The following is a 17,681-nucleotide window of genomic DNA, read 5'->3' as shown; positions in this document are numbered from 1 at the left end:
TATGCAGCTGTAATATTTTTAATTATTACCATTTTGAAAATACTATGCTCTTTAAGCAAAAACTTCTGTTTATTATGTTTAGTTCCACGTTAGATTTTTTCAGAATCCAAAAGACGTTCCAATTCAGCCACTCAGTCACAGCTCTGTTGCAGTTTGTTGCAGGTCTTTTGTTTGTTTGGGGTTTTTTAATGTGTTTTTTCCCTCACTGTTTTCATGGGGAAGACAGAGAACTTGAGTGGGTTAATGAGCTCTTCCTAAACTTGGCGTAAGATATTAAATGTTCTCCAAAACATAGGTTGTACTTTTAAAGACTGAAACCAAAAGTGGGTTGTAAGGGCTGCGTTAACCTCAAACATGACCAAACTGGCAGAGGTGTAGGTTTACACCAGGTTTTAAAACCACTTTTGCTTTCTAGTCATCTTCATATTGAAGTTTATTCTGATCTTTTTATTAAAGGTTCAACTGTTGGAATTCATTTCTGGCATAACTAATGTGCAAGAAAATAATGGTTCTGTTCTTCCTGCTCCTTCTACACAAGTCGACAGACAGGGCCAGGAGAATGTGAAGGTAAAAATTATTTCTGTCTGTTGTAATGTTCTGTATATATTGAAAAGATAAAATATAGCATAATTTCCTTTTCCAATTTTGGTATTCAAATGTGGATGGTTTAAAAAATATAGAACCTGTGTATTCAAACTCTGTATCATTTGAGTACATTGTAGGTGTGTACGGGGCTATGTGCTGAAATTTATGTTCTGTGAGACAGTCCTTTTATTGCAGGCACTTGATGTAGACTTAATCTGCATTGAAACACCAGGGAATAAATTTTTCTACAAGTACAGCATCACTCAGACATTGTCTTGAGTAAGTGTTAAATGATTTTCCCAATGCTGCAAAATGAAGTAAACTTCTTTGATTTCATTTTGTTAACTCGTACTCCCTTACATACAGAAGAAATCTAAATAGCCACTGTAGTGGCAGCTGTAGCAAAGCAAACAAAGTTTGGCTGTCCCAGTAGAGGAATTGAGGACTCTCTAGGAAGTGCTGGGTTCTTTCCTTTTACCCTTTCAACCACCAAAATAAGAACCTCTGAATGCTGTATAACAATGCTTGAAATGCTGTAGCTTTACTCATTTCCAAACTTGCTTTTCTCAAAATAAGTGGCAATTTCAAATCAATATTTCAGTATAATTCAAAATATTTCTGAACAAGAAAATATTTTCTGAACTCTCACCTAAATAGCACTTGTATCACTAACATGATGGCTCTCTTGCTGCTCTGACTTGTGCAGTAAAAATATTCTTTGCTTTTTTATATTCTCTTAGGTCTGTCTTTGCAGGCTGTCACACATACATGTTAGGTTTTGATACTGTCTACATTTTTGTTGTATACGTTCTGTTGAATAAGAAGACATTCTATGGCAGATATAAGTTTTCTCATTATACTTTCCTCTGTTAATGGCCTTTTTTTGATCTTTGCTTGTAACAAAACTGCAAATTCTTCTGCCCTGGGACTGTTGTTCTTACAGGGTCCAGAACAGTGCTGCAATATTAGCAATTACAATGTTATATTTTGGTTATGTGGGTCAGGCTGGGTCACAATTTTTTGTCCAAACTCAATCAGTGGAGTTTCTTTGATTGAAATCCCCTGGAAGTCAAGAGAAAAATCACTGAATCTGTCGCAGAGCTGGCAAGTAGTTTAAAATCTTAGTCTATTTGAAGTTAATGACAAATTCTTGTGTAGTTTAATATTTGCCTTGGGATAGAAAAGGTATATATGTGAAGACATTTCTAACTAGAAATTTATAGCCAATTTTAATAACTAGAGATCCAACTCTCAAATATTTTGTGAATATTCAAGAATAGTATACGTAATTCTTAATTATTTGTCATGTTTGCTTTTCAGCAAGGCTTCCAGAGTCCTCACAAATAAATTGAAATTATGCAAGGTGAATTTCTTACTCTTCCAGAAATCATATCAGTACATGTCTAATTAGCTTTAAAATAAAATGGAACATAATTTAGCAGTGGGATGACCAATTTGTTTTCTTATACAGGCATCAATCCTGGCAAAGAAGTCTGTCTGTTCATATTTAAGCCTGTTGGTGAATTCTAAGGATGATCTGGCTTTGGCTCATATTCTAAATGTTCCTGACAGAGGACTTGGTAGAGAAGCCTTCACTAACCTGAAACATGCCTCACAGAAGAAGAAAATGTCCATTTTCCTGGTATGTGTGTCAAATGAAACTTCTGTTTCAGAGTCAATGAACTTCCTCTGTAGGGATAGGACTCCTCCAACTCTTTTCCTGCTCCACCCTGTCCCTCCCTTAGGAGACAGTTCTCTGCAAACTTCTCCTTCCTGTGGGCTGCAGTTCTCTGCAGACTGCTCCAGTGTGGGTCCATTCCATGGGATGTGGTCCTTTAGGGACAGACTGCTCCAGCATGGGACCCCTACAGGATCACAAGTCCTGCCAGCAAACCTGCTTCAGCATGGGCTCCTCTCTCCATGGATCCACAGGTCCTGCCAGGAGCCTGCTGCAGCACTGGCCTTCTAGAGGGGTCACAGCCTCCTTCAGGCATCCACCTGCTCTGGTGTGGGGCCCTCCACAGGCTGCAGGTGGAGATCTGCTTCCCCTGTGGACCCCCATGTGCTACAGGGACACAGCTGCCTCACCATGGTCATCATCATGGGCTGCAGGGGAATCACAGCTCTGACACCTGGAGCACCTTCTCTCCCTCCTTGTCCACTGGCCGTGGTGACTGCAGAGCTGTTTCTCTTACATATCCTCACTCCTCTCTTCGGCTGCTGTCGTGCAGGTTTGGTTTGGTTTTGGTTTTCCCTTCTTAAGTATTTTATCCCAGGAGCTGTTGCTGGTGGGCTCAGTCTGTCTTGGAGCTGGCTGGCATTGGCTCTGTCACATATAGGGAAAACTTCTAGCAGCTTCTCGCAGCAGCCACCCTTATACCACCTGCCTACCAAAACCTGATCATACAAGCCCAATATAGCAATGAGATTGAGTTCAATAAGTATCAGAATGCAGTATTCACATTAACCAAACCAAGTCATTAATGATGCATTACAATGTGTTTCAGTTTTGAAGTGCTGTATGTATTTTGGTTAAATAGTAAACCAGCATTTTTATGTGTGTTTGTCAAAGTTGAGACATCTGGAACCTAAAGTATTTCTGTGAAGAAATTTCTTTTCTTAGAGCAATCTGGTGACAAAACCCCTCCTTTAAAATGTAGACTAGAAGAGAGGCTGAAGTTTGTAAGTGTAGTATTGCAATTTTTTCAGATTTGACTCAGAATTTGGGGAGGGTAATGCTTTCTAGTCACTTGTAGCTTGATCAGTCTTGAAATAGTCTTTAAGATGAGATTGATATGGGACATTTCTGCTCATTTTACTCTCGAAGGCAGAGAACTAGAAAAAAAAGCCTCCAGACAGTTTTGTAGTCTTTCTCAATGCCCTTGTATAGGAATTTAGAAAGCTACAGCATCAACATACAGTGCTCCTAGAGGCTTGTTGCTAAAGAATCTAGTCTGGTATGTGAGGTGCATTTATCCTTGCAATTGTTTTAGTCAGCACAGAGCCATCTCAAAAATAGTTCAAATAGGGTAAATAAGAATTTTTTCTCCAAAGAACCACTGTGGTCCCTCATACTCAAAATAATCATCAAATTTTGCAGCAGAGTAGTCTTAGTGCAGACAGGGATAAAACAATATGGGTATGTAGCAGGCACTGAAGCAGCTGCATTCTTAATTTTTGTTGTTTAATAAATACAGAAAATTTGTGAAATCTCAGTTCCAGTATTAATTATTTTAGCTCCTAATGCTCTGTTAACATTGTAAAAGAAGCTTGTATGTGTTTGGACAGGATTTACTACCTCTTCTTCACAGTTGCCAGAGGGAAAACTTCTCTACCATGCAAAGAAGTCGTCTTTTCTGGCATCTGTGTCTTGTAGAAATCTTGCAAACCTAGAATGTTTTCCCTTGGGAAGGTGAGGTCCTATGAACTGTGTACTTGATCCACAGGAAATCTTTAGTACAGAAACAGGAATACTGGCAGTTTTACTTTCTTTGCTGGAGTAATTCCAGTTTTACTCTTTCCAGTCCTAAGATCTTTATGATTTAGCTCCGCAGTCTGAAATTAAAATTTATATGTAGAATTAATATTACTGAATGTGTGTCAAGTGTATTGGATTGTTATCTTTACTTTCACCTTTCTCAACAACTGCTAGGATTTTTGTTCTGACTGTTACTTTAAGATTTCAGGGGTTGTACTCCAAGGTATACCGCTTTTGACACATCTCTTGTTTTCGTTGTCTTATAGCATATAAAAATATATAGAACTTTCAGAATGATAGAAGCCTTATCATCATTTTTCATAAGATTTGAATATACATTATTTGCATCTCTGAAAATAGATATAATACTGAAGTCAGCTTTTACATGCTTATGTTAAAATTGTTCTTGGGTCACAGACAGCCTTCAATATAAGAGTAGTTTTTGTGAGGCCAGCATGAGTGTTTAAACAGCATCAACAGCAAGAGTTCTATACCCTGTTTTAAGAAGTTTTTTTCTAAGCTTTCAAAGGGCTAATATAAATATCAAATTCACCGGGTCATTTTAACTTTGGCTTATATTTTCTTTTTTTAATACTACTGAACTATTTAAGTATTGATCTTGCAAATATGTATGGTGAGATGTCCAGAACTTTTCATTGAGGCATTCTGTTGATTTCAGATAAATTATTTCTGCTATCAACCAGCTGTTATACACTGTTTGCAAAACTGTAGGAGAGGCCCACTTCAACATGTGTACAGTTCATGTATGTCTACAGTTTCATATTTCTGAATATTTCTCCTAATAGATGGCAACATCTTTTATCCGAACCATAGAACTTGGAGGAAGAGACTGTGCATCTTCTTTATATGATCCTTTAAGAGCCCACGTAAAGGGGCTCTCCAACTTTGTTACTTTTATTGACAAGCTGCAAGAAATTGTTGGTGAAATCTTAAATCCCAGGTAATAGATTTTCTGTTATATTTTTGTCTCGTTGAGCACCTCTTTTTCTTGTGCGTGTGTTCCAATGAGAAGGAACAAAAGAAAATCAAATAATGTACTTATTAAATAATTCAGAGTAAGTGTTTGAAAATTAAACCTTGTTTTAAAATATAACTAATTGAAAAACAATTGGGATAAAATTATGGCTTTTTGAAGGTTTTTTTTGTATTAAATTTTTGTCAAATGTATGTATGTATGGTGATTTGGTTAGTTCCCTAGTTGTAAATGAGCTTACAAAGATTTCTATCTTGTGAGTATGGTAAGTACATAAACTGATATGTGCTTTACTTCTTGATAGTTAATGACTTCCTTTTTGTCATTTCATTCTTTTTACTCTTATGTAAAGGAGTCTTTATTGCTGCTAAAAAATGACAGTGTTGGTTATTTAGCCTTTCTTTTTTTCTTCATTTTAGCTACATAAGTGAAGTGTATGAATTATTTCTTAGGAAGGCTCTGATGGAGTAGCTGATTTTGAATGTTTTTGAAGAACTGAAGTTAGTCTTTTGGGCAGGCTTATAAATGTGTGATTAATTAGAGGAGTGTAAATGTAACACAGGAATTTGAATTGATAAGTGCTGGCATTGCTACAGACAGAAGAGCTATTTTCTTAAGCTTTATAGAAATTAGTAATTTTTTTCATTTACAGTCAGTAATTTTTCCATACAAAACTTTAGCAAATCAGCTGTAATAGTTCTGTCCTTGATACTAAAGACTCTTTTTTTTAGTTTGAATTGAATCTAATCCTCACAGCAGAAAACAAAATGTTATAAGCAAAACCATAAGCGTTATTTAAGCTTCTGTTCAGTTTACATTGAATCTAGAAGCAGAAGTATTTCTGAAGTTGTTTTGCAGTTTTTTTCTTACTTTGTTCTTTCATTTTAACATTCTGGATGCCAAAGACATACTGTCTGTGCTGGTGATTAAAGAAAACTCTTAGCTCAATGTATACTATATGCTTTTTTCTTTATTTAAATTGTATCTGACCCTGTACATTGATAAAAAGTGAGAAATGAAAAAACATTTATGTACATGAACTTACTTTTTACAATGGAAAGACCACATTTTCAGGCATACACAGTTCAGAAAAGTATAACATAAAATACTACATCTTGTTAATTATTCCTCTGTTTAAAAGGGAGAATGTTTAAATGTGACAAAAATCAGAGTGGTATAGTTGCTGGGAATTATTAGTTTCTAATTGCATGAATTCTCTAGAGCTTGGAAATTCTTTTTGGCATTGAGATATCTATTCTGTAACTTTCCATGCTGTACCTGCTGTCCCATTTATTCTGGGATATAAAACTTGTTAAATTCAGATTCTGGTATGCTCATTAAGTTGAATGAATACATACAGGTATCACTGGTGGTCTTGCTGAGTGGAAGCTGATGGTACTGTGGTGTTTCTAGTATCTCTCTATATGGGCTTTATAACCTCACAATGTAAAATACTAATATTGTCTTTATATATGTATCTATATAGTAGCTCGGTGCTTATAGAAATATACCAATCAGTTAGCTGTCTTTGAAAGAATCTTCATTACTATGCTGATGTTCTCAAATATTATAGATCTAGTATATACGGCTTAGAAACAGTGAGGGTCACAGCACTGGTCAACAAAAAGATGTTTTTAAGTGTTTGGTATGTCACATAAAGGAAGACTGTCTGTGTGTCCTGCCTGTGATATGGCAGTTGTCGTGAATTTCAGAGGATGCAGTTTTACACAAGAAATTTGTAAAACTCCTGCAAACTAAAGAGCAGAGTTAAAAAAGCAGCAATGTAACAGAAGTTTCAATTGCTTTGTCTTTAGAAACCTGCTGAGAAACCCAGGAGCAAACTGGGCAACCTGTCTGCTGCACTGCTGTTTCTCTGATGCAGAGATTAGCAAACCTGCGATAACCAGGTCCCTGTATTAGCTATGCCACTAGAAAAATGCAGTATTTTTGGTTGTTTACCTAATGATTGGAAGTCTGTTATTTCAGTTTCATCTTGATACAGTGGAGATCTTGTGAAACTTGTACCTGCACAATTTACAAGTAGCTAAAAAAGTGCTGGGACATGGTGGGACACATGCTGAAAACTGTTTTCTTCATCTGCTTCAATCAAGTCCTTTGCTTTGGAAATCTAGAAACCAAACTGAAGATGCTGGACAGTGGTGTGATGTGCTTAAGGATATCTTGAACATAGTGGGAGATATTGTGCAACCAAGTAACTCCTAATCTGTGGAGAATTAAAAAAATGTGTTTCTAATCTCCCCATCATTCAGCTAAGAAAGTGAACAGTAGATGAGATGAGGGAAGGAAAATCTGTCAAACAGAGTGGAAATTTAATGAAACTATGATGATTTGTTTCAACTGTGGCACTCCTGATAGCAGGAGAAATGGAAAGACAAAATGAACTTTGACAGTTTCAAGGTGTATTCACTGAGCAGAACGAACATTCTCACAAATCTCCGGCATGCTGAAATAGTTCAAGTTTGTGTCTCCTCATTCTCCAGATGTCTAAGATTAGAAGAAATCACTAATCTTTCAAGAATCAGTAACGTGAACATTCCTTAACATTTGAGGATGCTGTAAAACTTGTAATACTAAAACTGTTTATAGACACTGTACATATAAGACTTGGACAATGTTTATACAGTAAATGGAGAGCTTGGATGTTCTTCTTTGTGCCTGCTTCTTGTCAAGGAACATATCAACAATGTATTTGTCAGTGAAGTGGATGACTATTATACACCTTAGGGTCTGAAAACTCTTGTTGGTATGAATGAAAAAATGCAGTACTAATTAATCATTCTGGAAGTTCTTTTCTTTAAGGCCAGAAGAACTGAATATATTTCTGGAATGACTTTTTTCAAGCTCAGTAAATGTGTGACTTAAAACTGAACGATGGGAAGTCTTTTGTCATATTGGTTGCTGCACTTGATGGTTCGTATAGGGGAGGTGTGCATATACATATATATACTGGTTTCGTGGAGTAGGAAAGTTGGGAGATGGGCAGCACATCTTCTCCTAGGAGCTGGGCCCTGCCCTTGGTGCAGGCAGTGACCACTGGGTGTCACCATCGCCCAGCTCACATCGCAGTTGGTTCGAGCTCCCCGTGATGTTTCACTCAACCCATTGGAGCGACAGCAGAGCTTCGCAGCGGGTTTGCATTTCGGGTCCCTGAGCAGCCTCCTGCAGCCGGTTGTAGCCGTTAAACAGCTCACATTGATCATGTGGATTAGTGCATTCAGCTTTCCCTTGACAGGGAGAAATGCTATTTCTTATGTGTTGCCTTTGTGAAACTGAGATTGCATCTGGAGATGCAGTATTTTGGGAGAGACAGCATATTGTGCTTTATCTGGGCTTGTGCTGAATGTTTGAGTTAATTGGACAGCTTTCACGCAGCACTGGAGTTTTGTGGTCTAATGTTACTGGAAAGTTGTGCGAGTGTATGCAAAACATTGTATATAGGATTCCTTAAACTTAGGATCATAGAGTAATTCAGGTTGGAAGGAACATTGGGAAGTTTTTGGTCCAACATCCCACTCAAACCAGGGTTAATTATGGGGTCAGCTCAGGTTAATCAGGGCTTTATTCAGTCAAGCTTTGTGCAGACTTCATCCTTGGAGGTTTTCAATCTCTCTCTTTGGCAACCTGTTCCACTGCTTGTGTCCTCATATGGTGAAAAGTTGTGGGTTTTCTTTCTTATATAGAGTTGGGACCTCTCTTGTTTCAATTTATGTCTATTGTCTCTTTTCACTAACTGTCAACATGAGGAGGCTGCCTCTGTCTTCTTGGTTGCCACCTTGTAGTTATTGGAAAGCTGTCAGTAAATCCTCCCGAAGCCTTCTCTTCTCCAGACTGAACAAGCTGTTCCCTTAGCTGCTTCTCACAGGGCATGTCTCCCTGACCATCTTGGCAGCCCTCTGCTGAACTCACTCCAGTTTATCAGTGTCTTTCCTGGACTGGGGGCCCAGAACTGGATGCAGTATTCTAAATTTGGTCCAACGAGTGCTGATTAGAGAGGGATAATCACATTCCTCAGACTACTGGCTACGCTACTGTTAATGCAGCCAAGGATACTGTAGGCCTTCTTTGCTGCCAAGGCATACTCCTGGCTCAGGGCTAGCTTGCTGAACATGCACCAAGACTCCCAGGTTCTTTTACATAGAGCTGCTCCCCAGCCTGTATCATTGCAAGGGATTATTCCTTTCCAAGACTTTGCATGTGTAGTTAAATTTCATATGGTTCCTGTCAACTCGTTCCTTTGGTCTGTTTAGGTATCTTTGCGTGGCAGCTCTGCCCTCAAGCATATCGACAGTTCCATCCAATTTGGTATCATCTGCAAACTTGATAAGCATGTATTTTTATCATCGAGTCACTGCCAAAGACAATAGAAAAAAGCAGGTTTCATGATTGGCCCCTATGGTACTCCATTTTTACTGGCCTCCAGATAAAGTGCGACATGTTTACTACCTTCTGAGCTCAATCATCTAACCAGTTTTTTCCTCATCTAATTGTCCATCCAACCAGACTGTCTTTTTTTTTGCAATTATTTGCTTCTCTCGCTTTGTCAGGGACCTCTCCTGATCACCATGACTTTTCAAAGATGGTATAGAGTGGTCTTATGAGTGCATTTGCCAGTTCTATTAATGTTCTTGAATGCAGTCCACTTGGTTCTATGTGCTTGTATGTACTCAGTACTGGCAAGTAAAGCCTGATTTGATCTTTATCCACTGCTGACAATTTTTTTCTGAAAACATTCTCTAATCGGGCCTGGGAGACCATCTTGGTGAAGACTGACGCAAAGAAAGCACAGAGAACCTCAATTTCGTCTGTGTCCACACTGTTGGACTGTGCCTTTCAGCAAAGGTTCCTCATTGTCTTTGTTCAGTAGGTGAGGCTGCTTTAACATTCCTTGTGATTCTCAACTCCAGCTGAGCTTTGGTTTTCCTGACGACAAACCTAGATGCCCAGGCAATGTTTCTAGATAGTTTGTAACCCATCCCTTCACCATCCTGTGTAAAGCCCTTTTGCATTCAAACTGTCATCAGTTCACTGTTTGAGCCAAGCTGGTCTACCAGTATTTCTACGTATTTTCCTAAGCATTGTGATGGACTCTTCTTGTGCTTGCAGTATTATTTTTGTATAATATAATTAATGTTATTGTAATTAATAGCATCAAATTTCCTGAGCTCCTTTACCTTTTATAACTCTCTCACATGGGATTCCATGGCTGCTTATCAAGAATCTTATTCTGGGAAGAATACTTGTTTAGTTTTATGGTAACTTTATCACCAGACTTCAGTAGCCTAGCTTGGTATGGAGAATATGAAGAGTCTCTCCAGTTTCTTCCACCAAACTAAAAGAGAAATTTTAGCCAATACAGCAAAATCAGCAGCAACAGCAATGTGGAAAAATACACAGCAACAGAATTCTTTTTTGCTGTGTTTTATTGTGGATCTAATGATCTGCAAAACTCCAAAAGGTCTAAGGTAGAGTCTTCACCTAGCATAAACTTCTGTAGGGTTTAAGAAATTAGAGTAATAATGCAGGCATCCATTGATTGAGGTGGAACTTTTATATAAATTCCATCAAAACACTGTAAGTATTTTGATGTAGTTATTTTTTATTTTACAGATGTATTTAATATCTAGATAAGTTCACTGATATGATTTTATTCTTGAAATTTTGAAATCTAAATTAACATGAACTACTAATTTTCTTAATTTATTCCTATAACATAACTAGAAAAAAACACATTAGAGTTGCTTTAAAGGCACAGCTCCTGCTCTGTTAGGAGCATTTGTATTTTGTACTGTTTCCTATATAAATTTTGTCCCACTCTTCTACCCAGGTAGATGACGCTCTAGCTGACATCTGCTGCTTTCTGTCTGAGAATGGAATTACTGCTACTCTCTTTCTATAGCTCTAAATTAAAAAATTTAGATAACTGTTCAGTTCTTATCAAGTTCTAAGACATCTTATAAATCCATAACAAAGAAAAAAGGCTGTGATCTCCACCCCACCCCGTGATCACTAGGTATTTGTGATCTGTTGTAAGATATTTGTTCCTACTGCCTAAGTCAGATAGCTGTATATTTATCATCTATTTTTTACATCTGTCGAAGTTGAAATGAATGAATTAAAATGTTGACCTTAGTGTAATAGAATATTTATATATTCTTTTCTGTTCTTGAAATAGGCTTGAGGAGTCTGTTCTGCTTTTTATCAGGTTTTGAGTATTGTCCATTTTCCTCAAATTTTTTTCTTCTTTATGCTACTTTAGTCTTTTCCACAAAAGATATATTTCTAGAAAATAAATAAAAGTGCTCTTTATCATATTAATTTTTCATACTAAGACCTCAGTTCTGTAAGAAGAGTTCTTGCCAATACCATTTAGATTTTTGGTAAGGAGAGGAGCTTGTTTAAGTGTAGTCTCAGTAGGAACCAAATAGACAAAGCATGATATTAGTTTCTTATAAATTAGTTACCTCTACATAAAAAAGATGTTTTGCTAAGGAAAAGGAGGTGGAAATAGACAGAGCTGGGACTGACATGATATAAGGTGAGAAGGGTTCAAGTGGGCACAAGATCTGAGAATCTTTTTAGTAGAAGCAACTAGTGACAGAAGATATGATTTGTCTGATGCCTAGTTAACAGGTAGAGTTTTACATTGTACTATTTTTTTAAACTGTCTTTAGAAACACTGGTTCAAATAAGGCATTTTTAGCATGTGATTCATTTTATCTATGTGTAGACATCTGTTTTTCTCTAGCTACAAGACAGGTGAGCTGAATCCCACCTGAACTGTCTACTCTTTTAGTGCTAGTTAAAGCTGAAAAAGTTAAGTTATTCCTTCTGTCAGTTGATCTGTTTGTGAATTTTTTAATTGAAAAAAAAGTTAATTCAACATTGTAAAACTAAGCATTTAGTGGCTGCTAGTGAAGTCTTAGTTCAGTGGCCTGAGATGTACACATTAACATAGTCTTTAATTGTGCTTTCCCCTCATCCGCCCACCCGGCAGTCCTGACTGTTGTGGATAAGAAAAAAGAGTGTAAATTTAGACTGTGTAATGGAAGAAGGTAGTGTTTGACCCTTTCCAGTTGGTGAGGCAAATGAAGAATAGCTATTATATTAATTAACTGTGCAGGTGCCCAGTGCTAGTTGTATAATAGTAGTTTTTCTTCCAGCATATGTGCATGTATATATATATTAAATGTGTGGAAATGATAAAGATGTAGGTCAATATATCTATAGACAGAAAGAATTGAACCTAGTTTTCACAGGGAATTTCAGTCAATTCTTTCACCTGCTTGTTCGTCTTGGAGTTCTAGGTTCAGCACAGTATTTATGGAACAGATACTCCTCATTTAATACAATACTTTTCTCTTTTGAGGATATTATTTTGAAAAGTGTAAGTTTAGGATTGAGGAAAATAGAACAGTTTGGCAAGAAGCATCAGGAGACTTGGCTACAATTCCTATGTACACCTCTGAAACAGAACTCTTCTTCAACAGTGCTTTCTTCTTACCTCTGGACAGCTTGTAGAGGATTTTATTTTCCTCCCTTTGAACTTTTCATTCTTTTGTGGTTAAATTGAGTTGTGGGGTTTGGAGCAGTGGTGCAACAGCATCTATTTTATTTTTTTTTTTAAACTATCCTTTCTAAGATCTGGATGGGTCTTGACTTGTGGACAGAGAGACTTGACATAGTGACTTTTCTTTTGCCAAGTGCTTACATTGTGCTTAAATTTCTGCAAACCGTAAATTTTTCTGCTTAATGAAGCCTGCAAATCCGATGTGAATTGAATAATCTTTAATCTGTAAAAGTGTGGAATTGCTGAGAATTGTGGGGAAATACTTGGATTTTACCCAGAAAAAAGAAAAAAAAAAAAAGTTTCATGTTAACTTCAGGTTTTCTAAGTTATTTGCAGGAGTCTTGTTCAGCCAGAATAAGCCAAAACAGTAAAGTCCCTGGCTCAGTTCCCTCCATGTATTTTAACTGGAAACAATATAAACAAACTGTTTTTCCTCTGACTCAGTTCTTATTCTTACCTAGTTCTGCCCAATTATTTTATATTTTATATGAATGTAGACATGCAGAGTTTTATGTGGTGGAGGTTTTCCCAACTAGAGTTCTAAAATTCATCTTCAGAATTTAATGTGTACAAAATATACCTTTCTTTGAATTTGCAAAGTAATCTTTTAGGGTGATTTGGCAGGAGTGTGAAGGACACCAGTAAGCATAGAGGAAGTTAAAAATAAGTCATCAAGTCACTCTTGGCTGTGTGACCTGGAGTAATAAAGCCATTGCTTTGGGTTTTTGACAGAACTGTGATTTGCAGTGTTATAGATGTATCTAAAAATTCTATTGTAAGTGCCAGTAGCAGCTCAAGAGTTCGAGGTCTGTGAGTAAATGTGGAGTTGTTCTGTACCGTCCATAGTATGGTTAAATCTGTGGTGTCTGAGCTAGGATATATTGATGTTAGGTTACAGTCCTGTGGCCATCCATCTATGAGAAGGACACTCTAAACAAACCTACGTCCTGAGGACCTCACTGCCATTGTCCAAGCTTGCTTGGCCCCGGCAGATGAACCTTAGGATTAAAGGGTGGGCTCAGTTCAGCGCAGGCTGTGTCTCACCTAAAAAAAAATCCATTGCGCAGGCTGGAAAGGTAAAAGACCTTTCCCCAAATCTTCGTTCGCGAAGATGGGCCATTATTATTACAGTCCACATGCTGCATTTCTGCTTTGATCTGGATTATAAACCTAACTAATTAAAAAAAAAAAAAAGCTTTTGGGAAGTGATACGTTCTGATGTAGGAGAGATGAGTGGTTCTTGTAACACCTTATTTTCTTTGCTCAAGCTCAAGCAGTGATAAAACATACTTAATGTTTTGTGTAGATAATGGACAAAATTATTAAGCTTTTAACTCAGGGGATTTATTCTGTCTTTCACAAAGTCTTAATTAGTTAAGACATGTTTGCTGAAGAAAGAGATTATCAGAGTGTGCCTTTATAGCAAACAGTGATGTTCATGTGGTCTAATTGCTATCTATTTAAATAAAATTGAAAGCAGATTGGAATTTTGAAGCACCTTCACAAAACACAAAAGACTCAGAAATTTAATAGGGTATTAAATGGGAATGCATGTTTAAGTGAAAAATGTTGTTTACTCTTAACAGTTTATGAGCAAAACAGTAACTGTAGGTTTAAAGAATGTACTTTTTCTTTGAACTTTTAAGGAGAAGTTAGTTTTGTGTTGCAGCTCAGAGTATAATTAAATGCTGAATTCATTACCTTTCCTTATAATCTTTAGGTTTTTTTATTTTTTAGCAAACTATTATGTTGGACAATACTTCTACACTGCTGTTTGATTTAAAAGATCAAAGCTGTTCTCTTTGATTAACTGTGAAGACTGGCTATGTTCAACATTAATAGGTATACTAAAGTGTTGCCAAGATTAATGTGGAGATGACCCTGTGCCTATTTTCAGAATCGCAGGGGGGCGAATTCTGTCAACAGTGAAGATGCATTTGATAAAAGACCAAAGCAATGGGGATCCTTTCTGTCAGGCAGTAGAGGAAGTTGTACAAGATTTGGATTTGAAGATTAAAAATATTATCGATTCACAACAGGAAATCTTGACTGCTAGCACTGCTGGAGTCAGTCCAACACGGGTAATGGGACTTCTTTTGTTCTTTTTACTATTTAGCTTTTATAAGAAAGCAAATGTCTTTTGCCTGTTTTGTTCTTTTCCATTTTTAAAGGAATATCTATAGAGAATAATCTCTTCCTACAGTACAGAGTAGTGTCATTTCCTCTACACTGTGGTTTTAAACTTGTTGAAAGACTTACACTTGAGGATTACACTGTGGATTTCGAATAGTGGATTTGCTTAAACTAAATTTCTTACCTCAAAATTGTAAATAAAATACTCTCCAAAACTTGATTTATTTGTGCTGTTATTATAGGTGTAAATACTTAGATGTGTTGTTTTTGCTACTAATTTAAAGGCAGTAAATCTCTAACAAATTTCCAAACAAAAGAATCTCATGAAAGTAGAATTAAGATTTGAGAACATATTTCAGTAATTTTTAATTAAAATACACAGGTTTAATTAGTTCAGCATCAAGTATTTCTAAGTGTAAGACGTTTAAAATAAGATTAAATATGAAAAAAGTCTAAAACATGGTGAAATGTGGAGCAGAAGGGGAATAAAAATAAAAACCTCAAGCATTTAACGTATGAGTTTTTCTCTTTTGGTGTTTCAAGACACTAATGAAACTATTAATTATTTTAATCATTTAAATGATTGTAATAATTTTAGTAATGGAAGGAATCAGGATATTTAAAATTCTCTAAGACAAGTGTAGAGAGCACAATAAGGGAGTCTGGGAAGAATGGGTGGAGGGGTCCTATTCTGATTAATTGGTGATAAATTACATTAATTTCAAAAAGTCAAGTCTGTTTTGCCCATGATGGTAAGTGGTAAGTGAACAACCTATCCTCATCCTCCACCCCATGAGCTTTATTTCAAGATGTTTTCTCTTTCTGTTTTGTTTAGGAGGAGGAAGGATAGAGCAGCTTGGCGAGCAACTGACAGTTAGTCAGGGTGAACACACCACAGTCCTTTGTGGTGCCCAGTGTGGGCCTGAGGAATTAGAGATAAGGACAGTAGTTGAGAGAGGTAATGGGCAAAATGTGGACTGAACATTGATAGAGAGCAGTGTAAGTGTGAGGAATTTTTTTTTAATGTAATTGTGAAGGGATGAGGGGTAGAGTGTTTGTAAATTGTTTGCCTTTGTCAGTGTCGTGTTTATGTTGTTTTGGTTTTGGTGTAGGAAATTCTTTTTGTTGATGTAAATGAAGTCTTGTGAAGATTTGTGATGAAGGTGTATTTTAATGATTATTCTTAAACGTGATTCATAGAGACAAGGAGTAGAAAAGGGAGATTAGACAAATGTTAAGACGGTGATATCAAGTGGCATATTTTAGTGGAGCTTGGTGTGGAAGAACATTTTACTAAACATATAGAGCAGTAGGTTACATTTTGTAATGAAAAAAAGAAAGCAAAATTGAAAAAGTCCCATAAGATTTCCAAATTAATTAGAGCTCTATAAAAAAAAATAGAGCATCTGTACTGTTCCATTAGGATCTCAGGACAGCAAAGATTAACGCTTTGTGCTACCTTTTACATAGAGCTTGGGTTTTTTGTTTTGATTTTCACTTAATGAAGAAACCCCCAAACCCTGATGCTCTATCTTTTCAGGAAAAATTATTATATTCAGAGTAAGTTCTGGTTTTGATAGGATGTTATGTTTTTTCATATGTAAGAGATTGAATTATTTCTTTGAGTGCAAATTTAAAATATGATCTTAACTACAGAGGTGAAAATTATGCCTCCACTAGCTCCTGGGAAGGCTGCTTCCTCATAAAATGTACCTGAAAAGAGTTACTTTGTTAGAAAAGTATTTGCTTTTCTCCTGGCAGTGGCAGTTTTCTTCCATCATTGCTCAGTTTTCCTGCAAATACCTGTTTTATAAGAATCTAGAGCTCCAGGAAAAGTTATTACTTAATGCAGCAGGAAACAGTACTTCATGTTGAAGCCTGCACGAGTGGCTAATAGGAATTATGATTAATTTCTTCCTAAGAAAATTACTACTGTAGATGGAATCTGGCTGGTGTTTCTGGAACTAACTAGAATAATCTGAAGTAGCCAATGGTCATTACCCTTGAAAGACTGAGCAACTATTTTATTTAAAAAATAATTTGATTCATGATTTTAAGCTTACTTGTTAACAAGTTTTTATTTTTATTACAGGGATTGTTGTCTTACCCAGAGTTCTTATTGTGCCTTGAACAATAGGATTTTTGCCCATGGTTAGTTCAACGAGGCACCGTTGTAGTACTTGAGATTTCTGAAGGTTATTATTTGGTAGTTAGGAGGTCATATTATTTTCTAAAGATTATTTTTACCTTTGTGTATTATCAGTCAAAACGATTCCAAATTTGTACTTTTGTCATTAAGACGAGTTTACCATGACACGCATGACATTCAATAAAAATCTATGTTGTGGTGATGTAATGACTGAAGAGGTTCAGAATAAATTTTGAGGAAATTAAACAGTACTGAAATAGACCAATTCTGTAAAGGCAAGTAACAAACATTTCTGTAATTGCTATTTCTAGCTATTGATTATAACTTATAGTAGCTGACTGACATGTGTTGCTATGGTTTCTTGAAAGCTACATACACTAATTGATGTAATCAAATACAGAGAGAAATAGAATTTTATCTTTTCAAGACTGTGTTTAAAAGCAGTTAACTGATTAGATAAATGCAGTTCACTGCTTGTCTTGTCCTTCAGAATATAGTCAGAGTATTCAGTGTTGCTGTGTATTAGTAAATAAGAAAACCTATAGTTTTTTAAAAACTACTACTGTGTACTAAGCCCTCAATTTCTCTGTGGAATTCCTAGTACCTTTAAAGAAAAATATAGCAAACTTGCAATTCTTATAGTCCCATAGTGGCTATGGATTTCTCCATCTGTACTGCTGACTGTTGCATTGAGCACTTCCAGATGTGGATTATTATTTTCTTTAAGGAATTCTTTATTCTTGTGGAAAATCAT

At 36.4% G+C, this 17,681-nt stretch overlaps 1 protein-coding gene across 5 annotated transcripts in view; it reads left to right on the top strand.

Moving 5' to 3' along the window:
- PARPBP (PARP1 binding protein) overlaps positions 1-17,681 on the top strand; it is a 39,261-nt gene that overhangs the window by 6,033 nt on the left and 15,547 nt on the right. For 2 of the 5 annotated variants that reach the window (XM_027679627.1, XM_027679626.1), the window contains exons 3-6: positions 457-567; positions 2,057-2,227; positions 4,870-5,024; positions 14,543-14,726. In XM_027679627.1, coding sequence (XP_027535428.1) covers positions 457-567; positions 2,057-2,227; positions 4,870-5,024; positions 14,543-14,726 — 621 coding nt within the window. Of the gene's footprint in view, positions 1-456; positions 568-2,056; positions 2,228-3,157; positions 3,268-4,869; positions 5,025-14,542; positions 14,727-15,613; positions 15,737-17,681 lie in introns of those variants that run through there. The other 3 variants (XR_003533633.1, XR_003533634.1, XM_027679629.1) reach the window with 3 other exon arrangements.

The sequence above is a fragment of the Neopelma chrysocephalum genome, unplaced genomic scaffold, assembly GCF_003984885.1.
Source record: "Neopelma chrysocephalum unplaced genomic scaffold, ASM398488v2 Primary Assembly neopelma1_59, whole genome shotgun sequence".
NCBI lineage: Eukaryota > Metazoa > Chordata > Aves > Passeriformes > Pipridae > Neopelma > Neopelma chrysocephalum.
Note: the sequence above shows the minus strand (reverse complement) of the source record. Positions and strands in the feature narration are given on the sequence as shown.